This window comes from Opisthocomus hoazin, chromosome 8, assembly GCF_030867145.1.
Source record: "Opisthocomus hoazin isolate bOpiHoa1 chromosome 8, bOpiHoa1.hap1, whole genome shotgun sequence".
NCBI classification, from domain to species: Eukaryota; Metazoa; Chordata; class Aves; order Opisthocomiformes; family Opisthocomidae; genus Opisthocomus; species Opisthocomus hoazin.
In genome coordinates, this window is record NC_134421.1 from 20,506,370 (window position 1) to 20,528,836 (window position 22,467).

The 22,467-nt window shown below is 36.2% G+C and overlaps 1 protein-coding gene across 12 annotated transcripts in view; it reads left to right on the plus strand.

Annotated features, from left to right (window-relative positions):
- The window catches only part of ANKS1B (ankyrin repeat and sterile alpha motif domain containing 1B), a 457,460-nt gene that overhangs the window by 150,637 nt on the left and 284,356 nt on the right, over positions 1-22,467 (plus strand). For all 12 annotated transcript variants that reach the window (XM_075427661.1, XM_075427668.1, XM_075427657.1 and 9 more), the window contains one exon: positions 21,002-21,138. In XM_075427661.1, coding sequence (XP_075283776.1) covers positions 21,002-21,138 — 137 coding nt within the window. The remainder of the gene's footprint in view (positions 1-21,001; positions 21,139-22,467) is intronic.

A 22,467-nucleotide genomic window follows, 5' to 3' on the forward strand; every position in this document is an offset into this window, starting at 1 on the left:
CAGGAGCGAAAGGGACTATCACGGATGACAAGTCAGGGCCCTACCTCACCACCCATGAGCAGGCCAGACCTAGAGATCATGCCCAGGTTCAGGCAAGAGCCTAGATCATCAAGCAAATCTGTGCTGATAACATAGATCTAAAGTCAAGCTAGAAAGTCAATATGCAGGTCAGGATCAGGTCCGGTAATGGCCAGAAAGGTTCATGATGACAAGACCAGGTCCAGGGTCAAGCTGGGAAGTCAGCCCATGAGTTGAGGTCTGGATGCATAGGGCACAGGCATAAGCACAAGACAGGCACTCCTTCAGCATAGCTCAAGCAGGAACTAAAGGCGCCAGGCTGAGCTGAAATGGTGTCTCCAGGAGGGCGGATGTGAATGGAGAATCTCAGAAGGCTGGTCAAGGCCACTGAAGCTTATTAGTGCCTCAGGGCCTGATATGATGTACGAATGGTGATCAATGTCCCTTATTCTTCTGCCCAATACTCAAGGAGACAGTATCTCCAAAGAGTATAATTCATCTGTATGTTGAGTGAGAAGTGAAGAGCCACTCAGAGCTTGTCAATAACAAACACGAAGCATAGGTGTGTATTGTAATGTGAGCCATGCATCGGTCTGGTGGAGTAGGTAAGTGAAAAAAGAGACTTGTGTTTCCATAACAACCTAATAGCTGAAGTCTTTCTTAGGCAGCAAGTGGTTTCTTTTCTAAGTAATTTTTGGCCTTCGAGAAATGCTCCCATTATTAAATAAAGTTTCCCAGTTCTCAGGGTGTTTTATGCAGTCTAATCTCCCTTTGCCTTTAGCACAGAAAAAGATTCATAGGCCATAAGAAGAATGAGTAAGGGTCTCGCAGTGCCCTGAGATGATAAGGATACGCCCCTTAAAGGCACAGAAGTTAGGTTCTAGCCTTTCTGTAGTTCCTTAAAACCCTCTCAAGATACACCTGGGGTTTTGTGCCTGTTAGTCTGATTAGAATTCTGTTTCAGAACCACTGATCTCTGTGCTAGTGATTAAGAAGCTTCTGATTTCTAACTTCAGTGTATTCATGGTCAACTGAAGTCAAGACAGAGGAACCCTAACATACTGCCTTTGGCTAAGCCAGAGCTCTCCAGCAGCTCTTCAAGAAGCAATTCTGGGCAGCTTCTGAATAATTCTGAAACATCTCTTCTTTCTCTTATGTATGTCTATAATGTACTGCCTTGTCACGGTGGCTAGAGGACTCCAAAAGGTAGTAGAGTATTGCATAGAGGTCTTCTAAAGATGTGTACTCTATCACAGTAAGATGAAGTTATTTTGTCATTTCTGTATGTATGCATCCATTTAAGGTATTAGCCTCTAAAGAAATCTGGATGACACTATCTACATACCATACCCTAATATTCTTCCCTTTTTCTGTGTAAGAAGAGGGGAGTGAAGTTGTAAGGATTTTTAAAAGACCTGAAGTGGTTGAACTGAAAAACTGATGTATTTTTTTCAATTAAATGTTATATATTTAGTCCAACTAAAATTGGTTTTGCTCTTTATTCACCTGCTTTTTAGTGAAATTTACTTTAAAGTGAAAATTGAACCATTTTCAGCTGTATTTTTCAGTCAATAACCTATATGTAGTGAAATATAATGCCCAACCTTAGTTGTAAGATCTATGCATACTTTTTCTCTGCTTGTTTTGTCTTTCTTTAACCTGTGTTTGAGCCATATGGAGAGAATTTGGCTATGGTACACAATATCTCAATTTACTTGTTTTAACAGGTTAATTTATGAAGATATAAGGATCACATTCAGAACTTCAAGATACAAATATTTGCTAGAACACAGTGTATTGGAATCCAAACTAGCCTTCTCCTGACTGAGTTTCAGTGATAACACATTTTGTATTTGTCAATCCTACTGACACAGTATAGAGTGCACACTTCTTATCAGAAGCAATTTTGTCTAATGAACTAGCATATGTTTGCAGTTCAGATTTTTTAATTTCACGTGGCATTTTAATAAAGATTAAGGGAGTGCTGCTGGAAAAAAAGATACCGTAGTTCTTCTATCATGCATTTTGTTGTTTTTTCTCCAGTACAGCTAGTACTTATTTTAAGCACCCTTCAAAAATGTAAAACAAAAGATTTCTGGAAATTATGCCTGGAGGGTGTTCGCTGATATAGTTATTCCTATAATATAAATTATACATTTATAATTTATTTTCTATTTTTAAGTATTTTCTGGCACTTGATACTTATTTTTATTTTCTCTAAGTACAAATCCCAAAAATATGGGCAGCTTGGGAGTTCTGTTTTATGATAACATTTTCATACCCATTTTCTGTATTTCTGTATTTCTGTATTTCTGATATTATTGTCATAGTTGGAGTACAATTGGGATACTTTATATTAGATTATATTAGATTTATATTAGATTTTTTTAGAACTGTATCTCTTAGAGGAGCACAGTTCACCTGTGTTTCAGCCCTATGTTAATTACTATTTTGTTGACAGGTGTCGCTAACCTACTGATTTTGACCAGTAGGTCTTCAAATCACAGAATCACAGAATCACAGAATAGTAGGGGTTGGAAGGGACCTCTGTGGGTCATCTAGTCCAACCCCCCCGCCGAAGCAGGGTCACCTACAGCAGGCTGCACAGGACCTTGTCCAGGCGGGTCTTGAATATCTCCAGAGAAGGAGACTCCACAACCTCCCTGGGCAGCCTGTTCCAGTGCTCTGTCACCCTCAGAGAGAAGAAGTTCCTCCTCATGTTCAGACGGAACTTCCTGTGCCTCAGTTTGTGCCCAATGATCTGAGTCTCAGGGGTTGGCATATATTCCTAACCTCATTGATGATAGGACTTGTTTTGCTGTTGATTTCAGTTGGGTTAGATTTTCACCATAAGTATCTTCTTCCAAAAGAAGGTTCTTTATTAAAATTAGGAATTTGTCAATTAAGTATTGATATGAGATCAGGAAAAATGTGTGTGTTGTAGTATAAGATGAAAAATGAGGTACTGTCTGTGAGAATATTTCCCTTTTATTTTGATTTCATCTGAAATCAGGAGAGGATACCTCTTACAGTATTATAACACTGTTGTAGTTGGAAGTGTCTGTAGATGGGTCAGTGTGATGTGCATCTCTGATTTTTGCCCAGTTAGCTACCTCCCTAAAATCACTTTCTGACAGCATGTGAAAGCTATGACCCATTTTTATTATCTTTGGGTAGGTTTCAGGAGGTGAGTGAGAGAGCATGAGAATTCTTTCTACAGTGAAGTTCATTCCTAGGTAGTTCAGGTAAGACAGGTTTCTGATATTACCTAAGAAACAGATCCAGGTGATCCACTGATCACCTGAATACATCCATTTCATATATACAGGTCCTGTTCGGTCTGCTTTGTTGGTATGGCTGTAGCCTGATGTCAGCAGAGCTATACCAACAGTGCGTATATCCACTATCTAGTGTTTAAAGAAGGAAACATATCTGCCCTTTATTCTCTCAGGGTTTTTTTACAATGTGGGTATCGGCTTGATAGAAGTTACAAAGGGAGATGAAAAATAAAATTTAACTCCTGTGATGCAAAATAAGCATCATTTTCATTAGAGTGTGACTCAAATTATAAATGTATTGACAGAACAAATGAATAAATGAGAGAAGATGGATGATAAAAGATTTCAACAATAGTTCATCCACTGTCTGCTTCCACTCTAAGAAGTCCTGGGCAACGTGAGATAAAGCCATAGGTTCCTTTAACACAGCTGTTCCCTTAGTTATGCTATATTTTAAACAGAGCAATTTTGTATTTGGAAAAAATTCTGTTATCATAAAATTCTCATATTAAACAATAACTCAAAAATTGAAATACTCCATTTTTGCCATCACTTGAGTGGCATACTGTAACTGCAAAGCACTATGTTAAAAATTGATTCTTTGCTCTGTTGGGAATAAAAAAAGTCCTACTTTTTTGTTTCATTTCACTTCTTGCCTTTTGACAAAAGCAGAATGTGTCCAGCAAAGCAAAAATATAACTTCAATACCACAAACTGAGAAGCAAGCAGTGGAAGAATTCAGTGATTGCTGTTTCTAGCGTCATACTTTCTTGACTAATTCTTGCCCATTTAACTGGCAGCTTTCAGTATCTCAACAAAGAACATTAAGAGAAATTACATTTATACGGACTTTTTGACCGTCTTCTCACCCCCAGGGGTATTTGTAGGATAAAGATGGGTAAAGCTGTCACCTTTTTTTTTCATTTGGGTAGTCGGGGAAAAAGCAAGTGAGTGATATACACAGTGGATAACTCTCATGTACATACATCTGTAACCATTCATTATTAACTTTTAAAAATTACCTCAGCTGAAAACATAGACCACTTAAAAACATTTTAATAATCTAAATGGAATATTAACCAATATGTCTTATAAGAATGAATGACAAATAAACTCTATTTACTTGTATTAAACTTACAATTTTATTTTAAAAAAAGGTTAACTAATAAGATCCAGTTTCTCTGAAGCAATGCTAATTCACATGACCTGTGCCCCTTTGATTTATTACTAATGGTGATCCGTTTCAGCTATTCCATTATTCCCGGTGTCAGGCTGAAAGCCTATAACTACTTAGGTTACTCCATTAGCTTCCTTTTAGTATTCTCAAATCTTATCAATGTTCCATATGCTATTAAGAAACAGCACCTTTTTTTGAGATAACTTCTTGCCAGATCTTTTTAAACTCTTGGATACAAATTAGATAGTTCTGTTGATTAAAAATTTCCAGATTTAGTAACTCTTATTTAACATTCCCTTTGGATATTTTCATGTGAGCATATTTACATATGAGTTTCTGTTTGATATTTAGGGAAAAAAAATCATATATGTATTGTTTTATAATATTATTTCTCCTGCCACATTTCTAGAGTAATGTGCCATAATTTGGCTTGTTCCATTGTCCATTTCCCCCGCTCCTTTATGTCCTTGATGCAGCAGAGGTCTTGTGGAGAAACAGCTTTATAATCATAATTAAAGACTTCTTCAGAATGCATAGGCACAGGAGACTGAATTGAGGTTGCACAAGCCACATCAATTCTTACATATCACAGCTCTAATGTACTTTACCACCTTATCATCCCTCTAAGAGGTTTTTGGTATATAATTAAGATAATTGCTCCCCATCTTATGCTTCTCTGGATAACGTCTCTGATAACATCCTTAACAATGAAATGTTATTCTTAAAAATACTCTGTCATTTCTGAAGTTAAAGCACATGAGAATGATACCATGTGGCCAGTTTATTATCAAAATACACACAGGTCTCCACCCATCCAGTATGTTCCAGGGAATATGTTTATGTTGTTAAAGTAATTCCGCTTTCTGAAGGACTTGCTTACATTTTGTCTGCAAAGTGAGAGAAAAAAGGCTGCTGCTTGACGTATGTTAAACATTTTGTGATGATTCATTAGTTTTTATTATTCTTCATTAAAGTACAGTTGAAAAAAATTAGCTTTCATGGGAGTTTTGCGCAATTTTTGCAAATGAGTGCTCATCAAAGTGCATACATTCTGACCAACACACAGTTTCATCCATCGTGGTGCGATTACCGTCTACAATGATCTCATTATACACTTGACTGCATGCTGTCAGACAAAACCCCTTTTTCAGATCAAGATAATAATTCAAAGGAACATAATTATTTTGAGGTATTTTGCATTTTAAAGCCAATATGCAAATATTATTTAGCAGAATTTGAGTTCTTTGTTAAATGACTATTAGTTACAGCATCCTTTGCAAGTGCTTTTGAATCAGGGATGAAATATACGTAGACCATATACAACATATTTCATTCCAAGAAGTAATCCTACACTTCAAAATGCTGCTGAGATTGTTTTGTAATTGAGCAGCTGTAAGTGATAGTACCTTTTGTAAGTGGCAATAATTTAATAGATATGAGGAATAACATTGTAAAATCCATCAAATTGCTAATAATAGCCGTTATAGTAAAACTTCATCTTATCATTAATTTGTTTACATTTTACATGCATCTGGTATACTCTAGAGGAATATAGGCTTCTGTAATGGGTATAGCACTGCATGGAGATCTTTAGTAGGCGTTTAGCTAATATTCCATGTCTTCTGGTGCACCTGTGAATTTTCTACAAACCTTAAATTGAATTTTCTACTAAGCTTTTCAGGTTGACTCTTATTCTGTATTAGAAGTTGGGAGGAACCAGTTGTCTTGACTCCATACTTTTTGTTCTGTTAATACTCAGTGCTTTGCATATTGTCCTATATTGCATTAAGATGAAATGGAGTCCTAAAATTTGAGAGATCCAGTGCTCAAGAGTTAGTGCTTCACTTGGCTTATGTCTGTAATGCAATGAAGTTCAAGTACTATAAAAAAAGCTAAACTGGTTTTCAGAGACACTGAAAATGCGGTATAGATATGTCTTGAATCACAGGAAGAACTCAGCTGTTTTTTGTGGAAGATTAGTGTCTCAACTGTTTGGTCTCGATTTCAGAGGATAAAGCTGCTTAACTCTGAATGATTAATGATTAGACACTGTAGTATACATATCTTAGGATCTTCTAGATATTTATAGCTGTTGCAGGAAGTTATGACATTAACAATGCTCCTGATCTCTCCTGCTTCTTTTCTAGTTTTTCAGACTTTTTTGATATTTTGTATTAAAGGTTGCAAGTTTAGTTCAGTTTATTAGGGAGTATTTTGTGACTTGCTGTAGATTGTGAATAGGCGTGTAGAATACAGGTGCCTTGTAGCACAATCGATTGCCTTTGATTTAGGTATTAGATGTGATGACTTGGGCAATCCCTTTGATTTCTGTGTCCCATATCAAGATGCTTATCTGGGATGTGAGGGATCAAGCTGAGAACCTTAAGTACCAGGCTATAATGTGAGTGACAATGTCTGTATCACAGGACATGAGAATGCTGTTCAGTGTTGTGCCCACGTTTCACATCCTGTCTGCATCCCAGCTCCATGTCAGACCAAGAGTTATGAACTCTGTCCCTGTCTCTCTCTGTAAGAGTAGGACTGAGCTCCAGGAGGACCCATGAACTGAGTGATTAAAAGATCAGGTCTGTGGGATACCTGCCCTGCAGTCTTTGTCTTTTTTTTCCCATTAGTTTTTCTTGCAAAAGACTTCCATCATGCTCCGAGAATTATTTCTGATTATAATATCCTGAAAATTATGCATTTCCCTAATAAAATTAGTTTGGATTAATCAATTTTTATATGGTGAAAATAATTTGTCAAAAGATTCACAACCAGCTATACACTATATTCGTACATCAGTTTGATGGCTCTGCTAACAGACATACTGAGGTCTCTGGATCATAGCTCTGCCTGCTTCCGCCTCCCTGTTTGCCATCATTTCTTTTCTGCAGGAATCATCTACTGCCACACAGTTACTGTGGGTTTTTTTTAATACGGTAGACAAGACCTTGATACGAATGCAGTTAGTAACATTGCTGTCTTTTCTACTGTTCTAGTAGACCTAGCATAGCAATAACTCCTCCCTCTACCCTTTGCCAAACAAACTGAAAAAGATTTTTAGCTTGTGTCATACAATCAACTGAATATGCATACTAATAATTTTATTTCAGCATTCACCTGAATCAGATCTGAAATACTATCTTTTAGCATAAAAAAATCATACCCTATTTCTATTGTCTTTACTTCTCCAATAAGTGACAACTTAAATGTATGAATTTTGTGAAAAATTTAAATTATTGTATTTAACATTTGGAGATGTTTAATTGTGTTCTGCTAGGAACTCAATTTTTCAAGAGAATACGATACGTTTTATGAGGTTTTTTTAATAAACTTTTCTACTAACTTTAGTACACTTGGAAAGCGGAAATCTTGGCATAGCTTGCTAAATTTTGTTAAAATCAAAATATTTGTGAAAATATTAAGCAATTACTAAAGTAAACCATTTTTGTACATAATGAACAGATTTATTTGTTTTATTTGGTGTCAGAGATGATTAAAAAAATAGAAAACATTGATTCCTAGTGAAGGTAATCAGTGTTGCATTCTGTAAAAAAAAAAAATTTCCCTCCTGTTCTATTTTAAGTTAAATAAAAAACACTCATTTACTTCTATTTTCTCTGCTTCTGTCTCCCTTTCTGCATCTGCTAGTCCTGATGGCAGTATGTACCATGCTGCCAAAATGTTTCCTTCTATTACTTTACAGAGATTTAATTTTTTTTTCTTTTCCTACCATTTTCATTTTTATGCCACCTCAAAAAGAAATGTGAAGTGTGCAAGACATGTAGGATTTTGCTGTATGTCAAAATAGGATGGGTATGGGTTTGTATTGCCAATCCACAAACAGCATATCTTTACTAGCAGCTAATGATATAATAATTTTTACTGCAACAGGATATCAAAGTAGTCTTTTCCTTTTTTTTTTTTTCTGATATGCCTTCAAATATGGCAGATTTGGAAGAACACACACAGGTGAATATTTTCACACTAAGTTGCTTTATTGTTTTCAGAAAACAGGAAAAGTCTTCAGAAGGACCATTTCATATTTTTTTGCTCCAGGGCAGGGTGTATTATTCTTTCTATAATACAATATGTCATTGTATGCAGTAGAATCTGTTGTGGATGAGAATATTAAACAGATGTCAGTAAAAATATTCCTTCCACTCTAGCTCCAGCTGTTCACTCCATGTCGTTTTTCTTTCAGCTATCATTCCCTGCCTGCTGGAAGATACTTAATTAATATAGTACAATTAAAACTATTTTCTTACTAGTAGTGCTGGGATCAAAACAAAATTTTTCTCTGATAGCATTTCCATTATTTTGACATCTATTTCTGTGTTACATCATAATGAAAAAATACCAAAACTTTCTGCCAAGATTGTAAATAAGTAAAATTTGCAACGAATAATATTTTTCTGATCAATTATATAGATTGTCTTTCAGAGTTTTTCTCATCTAACCTGTAATAAACAAGGATTTGCCATTGATAAATTTAACAAAAATGTTAAATGCCTTGTGAAGGAAACAATTACAAACAAAAAGCAATACATTTTATAAATTGCTTGTCCAATTGCTAGATATCAGCTGGATAAACACAATGCGGAATGAAGATGTGACTCATATTCTAATGGAATAAGGACATTTGCAGTATGAATTTGCTGGTGGTTGGGAGTTCTGGCAGCAAGGGTGACAGGAATTCTGTGAATCCTGCCTTTTGTTTTGGCTAAATAATTACCCATATTGCAGCATAATTTAATTGTAATTCTTTGGTGTAGTTGAAGACTTGAAGTTAAGGAATGTTGAATAGTTGTAAGGCATATTTTTCTCCATAAAACTTGGAAAAAAAGCATACTTTCACTTAATTATGATCCCTCTTTTGGTATTAGTGTTTGAATGGGATCAGCTACTTCATTTCTGACCCACTGTGTTGCAATACTCTTTCTTGTCTAAATATACTGATTTGTCTTGATGTCAAACAAATGGGCCAAAGCTGCATGGCCTAGAAATTGTGATTTATTCATTTGGTATCAATAGCAAATACAAACATCATATCTCTTTTATATACATAAAGTTTTGTGCTGTCATTCCTTTGTGTAGTCAACTGCAGCTCTCAAAAATTCCAAAGATCTATCCAAACTCTCTATCTGTGGTCTCTATGAGAAATATAATAGGCTGCATTAGTGGTAACACTGAATAGGAAGAATTTTAAGAAATCTGCAAAGCTAGCTTGTGGATCTTGGAGAACATAAAACCAAAACAGGAAGAGAAAACCACTGGGGCAAACTGCAGACTGTGATAGTAACTAAATTAAATATGCTGAAGTGTATACAAGTTTCTAAATGCTCAGAGCAGAAGTTACATAAATCCTGCTTTTTCAGTCAGAAGATAAGCTTAATAATGCATAAACATGTAATACTGTTATAACATATAATTTCATCTGAATTGCCACAGCTAGAAAATTAATTAATGCAGGAATGTTAGTAAAAATATTAGAATTTGAGTATTTTTCAGAAGAAAATACTAAATATAAATAAAAATATGTAAAAGCAATATGGTGAAATTATTTTGGCATGTTAATTACAAAAAAGATAATTTGGAAATTAAAAAATACAATCAAGTGTTTGGGGGTTTTTTAGATAATAAAACTCTAATGATGTAGTTCCAGAAATTAGCTGTTAATGTTTGGAAACTGGATTGTATTATTTTGAAATTATCCACAGTATTTCCTTGTATCTTTCTCAAATCGTTTGGACATTATCAGGGCAACATATTGGGCTAGATAGCTGATCCACCCTGATACAGATGTTTCCATATTGCTTTTCAACATAAACAGCAAAGACTTTTAAGATTCCCTGAATTCTGACTATGTATTAGTAGTGCACATTATCTGCTGGACAAATTCTTAAATGCTTAAGGAGTATACTGTTACCCTGGACACAATATATATTTTGAGTTTGGAACAAAATACTTTTTTTCCATGTACATGTATATTAAATACAAAAATGTAAATTTTCAGAGTGAGAGTTGGCCTCTCTGAAGTCACTCAAAAATTTAGATACTCTAAGTAAGAATAGCTGGATATTGAAATATTTTAAAACATCGTTTCTAGCTCTCTGGCTTTAAAACATTTTGGTTAGCTTTTTGACTTCAGTGTTCTCATTAAAAGCTTTATTAACTAATTGGTACGTCAGAAGAACCGAAGCTCATGAAAATACAGTTTTGTCCATAAATTGCATTTCATTGCAACTAAAGATAGATGCATATTGGAAGGTTTATGTTCAAGACTGCTTAAATTATTTATTAACTGAACTTGATCCCTGGTGAGTATGGTTTCATGAAGATTATTTAAATGATTTGAGAGCACTTACTCTCAGCAACTTTTGTGGTTTATATTCTGAGATAATTTGAAAATGTAGCCTAGTTCACTAATTATCTATTGTATTTGCGATAGTAGAATACTTGCTCTACGCAGCACAGTTTGATTATTCTCTTTGGATTATAGGAGAAGCCTTGTGAAATACTAAGGTATGCAGATGATAGCATTCAGTCGTCTCTCATTGACGAGTTAAATTTAAAAATAAGCACAGACATCCCCAATACATATAATTCTTTTCTGCAGGATTTTTTTTGTTTACAAGATTACTAGGCATTCCAGTTTTTAGTGAATGACTGAAATAAACAAAAATATTTTGGCACCTGTAACTACACCCTGTGTGTTTCATTGTACTCCCAGAAACATGATGACTACATACTGAGACAAGGAAAATGCAGGAATCTATGAAATATCTGTCATAGGCAAGTGCAGTCATTTCACTACAAACCCTTTAAACATGGAAAAGCCAACAAAAAACCCATTTCACAAAGAAATAAGTGGATGGCAACTGTGTAGCATTGTTTTTGAATGCTCAATTAGACATCAACAGCTTGCAGAGGCAGTCTCAAAAGGTTACTCAGGAAATGGTGGAAATCACCCATCATCTCTCATTAGTACTTAATGAGAGATGTTTTTCCAGACAGTTGCCTGGTATTACAAGGGTTATGCAAGCCTGAAGCAGTTCCAAAGTCTATTTGTGCAGGTGGGTGATTAGAGGAAATAAAAAGTTGGTAACAGTCATACCCAACCCTCGTGGATGATGCAGAAACAACTAAGCAAACCCCCTGCTGCCACTGGAATGCACTTCACTGGTAATTAATTCCAAACGCAATCCTGAAATAGCTGCCATATCCAAGACTGGGCCAGTTATAGCTTCAAGGGCTTTCAACAAGATAGTTGCAGATATATATTTACAATCCTGCTCAGAACAATGGTTATTCAGGTTTAAGTGTGTGGGAAACAAAACAAATTCAAAAGAGCAAATTCACACAGTTGAGTCCAACCGTTCTCTCTATGCATCCAGTGTAGCTACATACTGCTTCCATTATTCAGTATTCCATCTGCTCTTTTGAAATGTCTCTTGTAATGTAATGTTCATTCCTTGAAATCCTGAAATACATGATTATCCTTATCTGTGTTCCTAGATTTATGCCATGTTGAATAGTCACGTAGGAGAGAAGATTTGCTTTGGAGATTTAGTCCAGTTACAACAACTTTAAAGCTGAATCTTATACTATGGAAAATTGCCTAGTCCCACAATTTTGGCTGCTATATAACATGAATGTTTCTGTTGTCTGCCTGACAAAATAGGAGGTTTTCTATTTTTTATTCCTGGATTTCTGTACAAACTGCAGCCTGGCTTAATTTACTGTTGCGCAATCTTTGCAATGGGTCCACCACTTACAGAAGACATCACATTTTTATGTCATGTAGTATCCAAAAAATCTTATACATGGTAGCTCTGTATCAAATCAGGGCAATTCCTACTATTTTGTGACTACTTCTGCTCAGTAATGGGTTTTTGTTGGTACCTTCCTACTTGTTGGCTTGGGCTTCTGCCTTCTAAATTTACTGCTGGTGGAATCCAGCAGCCTATATTGACCCATGATGAATGAAATGAGCCTGAGTAGTGCTGTCTCCATACAAAATGTTCAGATATATTGTTTTAAGACCTGCAATAAAATCTGTCTGTGTGTAATGTTTTAGTGTAATGGAGTGATTCTCCTTGCTCTGCCTTAGAAGGAGTTAATCGTGTTTTAATGAGCCCTCTGTAAGCTTCAGGAAGATCACCGTGCCCAAATTCTCTTTAAGGAACAGGATTCAGCTGATTCTTCATGGGGACCTAGGTCTCTGTCTCGCTTTTGCATAAAGCTCAGCAACGGTAGGAAAGATTACCTGAGGCATAATCTGCGCAAGTTTCTTGGTCTTCTCCTCAGCACGAGGGTATCAGCATGTCCGTGATAAAACTTCCATATCTTTGATTATCCCTGGAATCAGAAAATACTGGTTTATCTGTTACACCAGTGTGTTTGTAAGTGGGAAGTCTTGTTTCATTCTGGTTATGAAGCTTTTGAAAGGACTAGATGAGCATTCTCCATTATTGAAGAGTACTCAAATCTAGTTCTTGTCGTACCATCCATGATGGGACCTACATTAACATATTCAATGAAACTAGCCCTTCTGGTAGCCGTGACCTCTGCAAGGAGATGTGTGTAAATGCAGTCACTGGTGACTGATCCTCCAGAAATAGTACTATTTCCATATTATCTCCTTTTGTACTCTTCCAAGATTTCCATTGTGGTTATGACTGATTTCTGTCCGAGACAGATGATTAGCATTGCCATGTTCTTTTTGGAGCTTTGTGCCTCCACATAACACATTTGATGTTAAGGGGACACATAACATGTACAGACAAAAGCATTCCAACATTTTTTTTCTGAAGACATCCTATACCATAGAAATTGCCACACTGGATACGTGTTTCTGTAGTAGTTTTCTAATAGTCTAGCAAGTTGAGTCTGATATAACTGATCAAACTTAGGTCTGTCTTCATACCACACTAAAAAGCCATTTGATACCAGAGAACACCAAGCCACCTGGAGCTTTATTCACATTTCTGCATTATCCTGATGATGGGGCATCCAAAACAGGTGCAGGGTTTTGGCCTGCTTTCAAGTAGTTTGAACCATTGCATGAAGTCTTCCACGATGAGCAGAGCCTGAGGAATAAAAGGAGGTTTTTCTGAAGTTGTTGTCTATATATGCATGTAGGTGTATCTATATATTTTTATGCATATGTATATAGGTGCATGTTCATGTTCCATCCTTTTTCTTTCTCCTGGGGTTGCATTGTATGAATCTATGCAGACCCTGAGTTTATAGTGTAAAGCTCTGCAAGGTCATAATGATTAGGCTTTGTGCTTTAAGTATTTTGTTCATTTCTAGTATGACATTTCCAGAGGTTTTAGAATTTAGTGTGTGTATATATATATATACACACATACACTATTAGATGTGTGGGGTATAATCTAGTTATGGATCATTTCTGGTCCACACCTCTAAAGTTAAATATGTATTTCTTCCATTCTTATAGAAAATTGTAAATCCAAGCATATAGTATTTAAGTGACTCCGCAAAGAATTGGAAAGTAGAATTAAAATAGACTGAGTATACAATTGCATTTTCTTTCAGAGCACTGGATGTGAATTTGAAATAAATTGTAGCTCCCAGTTACTATTCATTGCTCCAGTCACAGGCTGGTTTTGGAGCACATAAACCAGACTCCTTTTTGATCTGAAGCTTTGTTTCAGATGGGCACCAAAAGTATGGGGTCCTTCTGGAAGCTGTGAGGTACATGTATGGTGGGAGTGTTTGGTAGAATAAAGAAGATGCTATATAGTCCTAAAAATTAAAACTCACATATATCCTAAATGGAGTGTCATGAGGATCAACTGCTTTGATCTGCTGATCCATTGCCATTACACTAAGTTGTAGAAATAACTGATGTAATAGCTAATATAGACATAACTAGATTTTGCAAAGGACACTAGCATGTTTCTGTAATGAAAGTGGAAAACTGCAGATTAACTGTATTTTCCATTGTGAAGATTTATTTTTGAGGTGAAATCTAATTATTACTATATTCCTGGAATATGGGCTGACTTTTGGCTTTTGATATTTCACTTGCTGAGACGTGGTAGGAAGTGTTCTGGTTGGTATACTTGGTATCTGCCCAATAGTTAATATTGTGGCATTATATAGATGTAATGCCTCTTCTTTGAGTACATGATGAGAAAAATTATCTATTAGAAAAGTTCCAGTGAGCAATTTGTCCTCACGGTACATGGCTCGTGGGATGAAAATTTTGATGAAACATTTGTTGAACTGTGGTGATATGGTCTATCACTATCCATAAGGGCATTCTTCTCTATGCAGCGTACCATATGAAAGATGACAATCATCCACTGACTACAGATGTCACACAGCGTAATAAAAGGCAAAGTTCCCAGGGCATGATTTTTTTCGTAGTTTCGGTTAAACGGGTAAAATTTTTATGATTTTGTCTGACATCTTAGTAGATGATAGCAATAAAAGAACACCATAGTTTACTCTTACAATATGCTAAAAGAAGACAATATTAACTTTCATTTTGCTCTCTCCAGACTCAAATCTGAATGATCTTTGAAAGTGTAAAGCAGTCATCATGTCCATGCATAGGAGCTCCTTACACTACTCTCTTTTGTTAACCACCTGTTATCCCATAAACTTCAGAAAAAGCTTACTGCATCCTTGGACCAATGAGGTGTTGTTAGTTAACTGTGCTTTGGCAGTTGAATCTTGCCCTATTCATCTACAGTAGTAGTGTCTGAGCTAGCTGTCTAGACTTTGTTTTAAACTAATGCGTTTCTTAGAGAGATTAATGAAGTTTAGGGCTTGTTTCTCTGACCTAATATTTCTTCGTTATAAGATATCTAAATATAGAATATGTTCTGAATTCTAATTCCTACTGTTTTAACTGGTTTTCATTGACTTAAAGAGGGGCTTAGCATGCTTACTGAAATGTAGCTGTATTTCAAGAAATCCCACCTTGCAAGTCTGAAGGTGAGTTTCTGAATTGCTCAAGACTTTGAGAACAAATTAATGTAATTTCTTTGGAAAGCAATTTAGTTACTAATATATGAATACAGAAGTTCAGCTTTAGGCCCTGAATTTTGGTTCCAAAAATCAGTCTTACTAGATAGACATAGATAACACATTACATAATATCGTTTTCATTTTATTCAAAAATTCTTTTTGTACTGAAAGACCACATTGTAAATGTGTCACTGAATGCTTATAATGTCAGTGATAGCAGACCAACTTTTCTTCCTATGAAAGGATTGGTTATGATCTTAATTCTTATGTAATATCTTTTGTCTGTAACATGAGGTTAGTGTACATTCATAGTTAAACATTTTTCTGAACAAGATAACTGTATTCTCGTATTAATTAGGCTTCAGTAACATTGAACTGAATAATAGATAAAACAACACTATACGCAAAAAGTGTCTTTTTTTTTGTAATTGTATTATATATGACAGTGTGGTGAAAAATAGATTTTGTGATTTATCTCACTGCTTCCTTCCTCCTTTGATGTTCTCATAAAAAGATGCTGTAAAAAATAATAATTTCCTATATGAAATGACTTAAAAACTCTTAAATTCATAAATTTTAAAAAAACAATTATGTGAATTAGTTCTGATTCAATACTATTCAATTTCTTTTTATCATTTTCCTGCGAGAATATACAAAATAATTGTTGGTGAAATATGGAAGAACTGGAATAGACCAGTAAAAAGCTAATCTTGATTTCTGGATTTGATAGAGTTGATTAGTACTGATAGGTTTTAGAGTAACCCAAATCAAGCCACCTGTCTATAACCAAAGGGTGTACCTCTAATTTAAATTGTGCTAGTGTGGCTTGAGAATAAAAAGATTTTTTTAAATGGTGGTAAGAACAACCTGACCTTCAACTTCCAAGCAATAATGTCATCATTTGTAATTACAGTCTTTTGATGCATAAAGAAAAGACTGATATACACAGGCAAGTTGTATGAAGCACTAGTGTGATCATTGCTGTAAATACTGAGTCTGTTTCTACTGTAAATATTTCAAAAATTGGGAAAAACAGCAAATAGAATTTGAAGTGGTATTAAGACTTTGAAATCAAGATTAATGTGTGGAAACCTGTCTAACCCTGTGAGAAATTTAAGATTTAGCAGCTTTTTTCCTATGTCCATGAGATCGTAAGTGGTAAATGTGATCATGATGGCATTGTAACACCTTCTGTCCTTTAAAGCCTTGTATACTGAGCCAATCAATCAACCAACCAACAAAGCAAACTAGTAAGATTTGCCAGAATGTGAATCAGCACAGCTATTTTTATAGTCCACACCAGATGAGTACAGTTAATCCAAAACCTGAGTTTATCTAACCTTTTAAAAAAAATATTTTGGTTATTCTGGACATAGAAAACATAACTTAGCATATTTTCTTTGTCCTGTCTTATACTATTTCCTTTGCCCTGAAACAATGGAAATGGAGGATGGAAAGTTGTCAGAAACCATTTTAAAAAATCAGAATAAACTCAAATTACATAATCCTTGTGACAGTTTCTCATGTATGATGGAGGCAGGAAGGAATATTGTTAGTGCATGCTGCAGTTCAGGAATTTTTAGCTACCAGATGATCCCTGGAGCCTGATTTTATCTGACTTGTACAGAAACGTCTCTTAGCTTATTGCAAGTTGAGCCAGGGACTAGAAGAGAATGACAGCCATAAATGCTTGCCTGTTGGCCACATCTACAGCACCTATCAGAAACTCAGCATGGGAGATACTCTTTCCTAGGTAAATTTGGTAGGTTCTCAAGTTTCCAAGTTCTTCTTGCAATGAAATGTTCCTCTGAAACTTACAGTATTACCATTGTGCTTACCTAAAGGCGGGGGGGGGGAGTAGTTTGGTTTAGTTTTGTTACCAGAGAAAGGGAAAGGAAAATGAAAGCATAATTATTATATCATTCAATTGCAAAAGAAAATATGTTCAAATCTATTCTTAATGAAACTATGAGTACTGTATACATAAACAGGGAAGTTGCCCAAATTGGTTGCAGTAACTGATGTGATGGTGATATTCTCTCTCTGATGGAGCAGACCCAGCTAGTAAATCATTATTGGTTGCCTAATGGGAAGATCCTACTGTGAAAATAAACAGCTGTCCACAATAAAGAAGTTGTTTACAAGAAACCATTACATGTCAGACATCTCATTCCCTTGAGAAAGGAGGAGTGAAGGCATGAAATACTGAGCAGTGGGATTTTTTCTGGGATGTTTATTTCAAAGAAAAAGATTTGATTTTTTTTTTTTTGCAAAGCTTTATTTTTAGATTCTAATAGCATGATCCTTTTTTTGTATTACCACTTTAGTTTGCTTGGGAGGAAAGAGTGTAACTACTCATTTTGGAGATTGCTGGATATTATGTATGTTCCTGAATTTGTTATAGTTATATGCATACGCTGTAGCTGAAGAAGTTTTTCTCAGCCCTGTCTAGTGGGGCATATAACAGCCCTGCTTCTCCTCATCAGTATCTTCCAACAAATTTTCATTCCAAGAGTTTCACTTCCAGTCAGTTTGAGGTTTCTCAGGTGGGGCTGTATCTAGGGGTCGAGTCTTCAGTGACCTGTCATTGAACAGGGTCAACAAGAAGGTGTGGTCTTTCCTGTGGAAAGACCAAAAACTTACTCGTACAACTTGACCCCTCTATAAACGTCTTCCGAATATTTACAGTGTACGTAAACTAAGCTGAGGTGACTATCATCAAGGGCTTGAAACAGATGGTGGGCAGAAATGAACTGCGTTCACTACCTTCAGCACCAATCTATATTTCTATCTGCTCTCTGACTGAGCACTGCTTCTTTGAGATACTTCTGCATCTGCAAGACTTCTGATTTCACTTGCAAGGCTTTCATGTGCTGAACAGCTAAAGGGCAGCTGTGCTGAAGCCCAGCCACACAGGCTTCACAGCCAAAGAACAGTGTCAGAAACTCAGGCATTGCTGACCTATCGGGGAGTTTGTGTTCTTTATAGGTTAGCTGTCAGAGGCAATCGTTCTGTTTGTTTCTTACATCAGTAAATAAATAAGTGCACTAAGCACACTTAACTAGACTCGTGTGGAACATTCTCATTCTAGAAGTTATTTCTTAGCTTCCTAGATGGTGCCTGTATTATCGTGTGTCCTAGCATCAGTGTCTGGTATCTCCATACACAGTGCAGGCCTCTCTCAAAGCAAGTCTCCAACTCGGTCAGAAAGTTTCGTTAATAATCATTTATTGATGAGTCTGTCCAAGGACTGAAAGAAAATATTTCATGTTCTGCAGCAAAAGAGGACAAGACTTCAGCTCACAATTAAGATGCTCCTAACACTCATATTTAGTCTTCATCCTCACTAGATTTCCCAATGCTATGGCAAGGCGTTGGTGGGGTGTCTTCTTGTCAAATCTCTGTCCCTCCTTTAATGAGCTAGACTTTCAAATCACAGGATACTCATTCACATTCTGCATGTAAACAGTTTTCCAGTCAGATGCCAGCCCAGACAGGAAAGCATAAGAGAGACTTGAGGCTTTCTGGAATGCCATCAAAGTTCTCCTGTGTTAGGGACAGTATTATGAGGATTGTCCTTAAGTTCCTTTCTAAGGCTGTATGAAAATTTGTTTGATTCATCATATTAACACATATGTATTACTTTCTGAATGAAATTAATTCAGATCCAAGGTTTCTTTGCATACTTGAAATGATTCAGGAAGAGACCTTCTATGTCTTAAGACTGCATACCTAAAGAGTGGCAGTTTTGATGCAGATGCGTTTCAATGAAGTTGGAATTGTCTGTGTCTGTGGCAGGGAGGGTTCACTCTATCAGACCGCAGGTGACACCCAAGGTTATGTACAGGATGTCTCCAGACTGCCACCTGAACTTACATTTACAATTTCATTAACTGTAATGGTATTGCTGAAACATTCTAGCCTGATACTTCCTTTAGAAGAAGTTTGTAACTCTGTATTTGACTGGAATCTTTAAGACCTCATTCCGATATGCGGTGTTTCTACGGGGAGTATTTCTTAGAATCATGCATGCTGTGAAAGTATCTTTAAGTAGGAAAGGCTGTGAAGTTTATATTCTTGCAACTGTTCTTCTTTATCCTTTATTAGCTAGGTTAATGTAACTGGGCATTTCCTTCCCTCGGAAATCTCTTATACTTCCAAGGATTCTTTCAGGTCAGTAGGATTGAGAGGGAGAAGATTCTGTCATTGCTTTCCCGGAGGCATTTGTGACTTGTACAGATGGAGGAGATTATGTGTGTTCCTGCAGAAGTTGGTTAGGCTTACAGCACAGGAGCTGCTTTTATTTGTTCAGAGTTTGGGGTTTTTTTGGAGTGGGTTTGCCCACAAAGTTAATATTGGAGACCCAACTCAAATACAAATAAATAATCTTTCTTCTGTGACTCTGCAGGCTGTCAGGTGAGGCCCACAGACATGAGATTTGAATGTAATCATTGTCTTAATGCAGAGCTGCAGGTGTTACAGCACATTTAGTGACATGGAGCACATGTCTTTGTGACCCAAAAAGGAACGTACTCTATAAATTCACAGGCACCATAAAGACCACCATGACCATGCACAGGCAACGGCATTTTCCCCATAATGTGAACTAAAGCATTTCTTTAATAATACCATTCTAAAGGCAGGAAGTAATGTGGAGCTTTTGGGCTCCTGCTAAGTCATTCTGGTGCTTAGTTATCATCACAGCTGGGAAGCTATGCCTTATTTCATAGTCCTGTCTATCCTCTGACCTGACTTGACTTTATGTTGTTCAAACAGCGTTAAGAACATTTAAAGAAGTTAAGAATGATACTTTAAGTCTCTTTAATGATCCTTCACGGTGCCATAAAATGGTAACAGCATCACCAAATATGTCTGAACAGCAGTTTCCCATGTACCTGCAGGTACGTAGACATTTTTAAGCCAGCTGTAGGTTATCTAGCTAGCAGACTGCTAGAAAGGTAGCTACTGCTGTGTACAGCTCTATGGAGGGTGGAAATTTCATCAGAGGATCTGAGTACATTTTTGTGCAATAAATTGTCACTGATCTGCTATGTTGCTCACAGTGTCTAGGAAAGTTGTCACTGATGGCTATCAGCATGCTCTAGCTTGAGTATGTGTTTATATAACTTGTTGAACTGGGTTGTATGAGTTAAGATTTTCCAGGACGAGATATAAGCTGCATTAGAAAGGTCCCTTTTAAGTCACCTCTGTTACAGTAATAGTACTTGGATTCACAACTGGTAATTCAGGGTAATGAAAGTAAATTATTTGTGTTTGTTTTGTGCCTTATTTTATTTAGGTATTAAGACAGTGCTATATCCTGCCCCCACAGTCAATGAATGTATAAGCTGATAAAATAAGTGTAGATATGCAATATATTCCTTACCAAATACATTTAAATTATAATAGGTATTGTAAGTTGAAATAGTGTTCTGAGTTGCGTTTTGTTTTCAGAAAAAAAATTTATTTTAAAATGTGTGAAGTATTTGTAAGTTCACATAAATGCTATTTTTATTCACAGATAATGCACCTCAGGTAGCAATTACCGCACCAGGATCTGGTAACCATAGAAACAGCTCTACAGGCCCAACACCTGACTGCTCTCCTCCATCACCAGACACTGCACTTAAAAACATAGTGAAAGTTATACGTCCTCAGGTAGGTGATCACCATAAGCATCCTCTTATTAGTTGTATGTTTCATTTTAAAAGCAGGCTATGACGTATGTATTTTAAGAGGATGTTGTCACTATACACATATGAATAGGTCAAAGACAGGTAAATAGAACACAATATTTTTTGTACTTAGGAAGCAATCTTGATAGCAGGAGAAGATAGGATATTTGATGAATGAGCACAACAGTATACAGAGAGATATCAGTACATTTTTCTTATAGTATTAATGATGAAGTCTTTATGTAATATTTTGTATTTGTGTGTACTATTAGTTTTCTTCCAAGTTTATGTTCTGTTTTTATCATTATTAATTCTCTGTTACTTTTTCAGGTTTTCTTTCCTTGTTCTGTATCTCCTTTTACATGGTCCCATAATGTTTCGTACCTTCTTTAGTTTACCTTCTTGTAATAGTATTGCTTATTGACTTGCATCCTTCCTAAAGATATGTATTTCTAATAGTGTTTGGTAAACAAGATGCTTAATACATGGAAGACTTGAATGCTTCTTGTAATTCTTTAAGGAGTACAGCCTTTTAAAATAAAATCTTTAAAATCAATAAATCTTAGAACTTGATTCAGTAGTATAGAGGAGTTTGTTTTAGAATCACAGGATCATAGGATACCATAGATTAGAAGAAACCTCAGAGGATTATCTAGTTCCCTGCTTAAACAGGTGTGACATTAGGTGTGTCAAAGCTAGCAGTGACAACTACACACTGAATTAACTAATTGTGAAACTTTTTTGGTGTGACGCAAAAGAACTTGTGTTCCTCTTCTACCAGTTATTGGGTTCAAATGCAGCCATCTCTTCTTCATTGCTGAGCTGATCTCTGCAACTGAGCCACTGTGATGCTAGTGGATGCAGGCTTTGTATCATCAGTATGTTGCTGGCATTTGTGTTACTTGAGAAGTAAGCTTTTGGATACATGATATTTTGGTGAGAATTATATAGGGCAGATTGTTCTGGTGCTGCACAAGTGAGCGTGTTACAGTGATGGAGGTGGATCTTCCTTTCAATACTCGTTGGAGCACACAGTTCAGAAAGTCTTGCAGAACTGAAGGTAACTACTAGGTGCTCCTGCCATTTCTCTCTTGGTTTCCTGTGGCTGACACTGTCAATGCACAATAATTCTAACAGCTGACTAGTGCAGCCCATCCCTCTGTGACACTACAGCAGTTTAGGTTCCACATCCTGTTTCAAATCTAGATTGCAGGGAGTCTAAAATAACAGCTTCTTCTCCTTTTCTCTTTTTCTTGTTTAGCTTGTTCCTGTAGTCTCTCTGTCCCTCCCACCCTACTTCAGTATAATACTG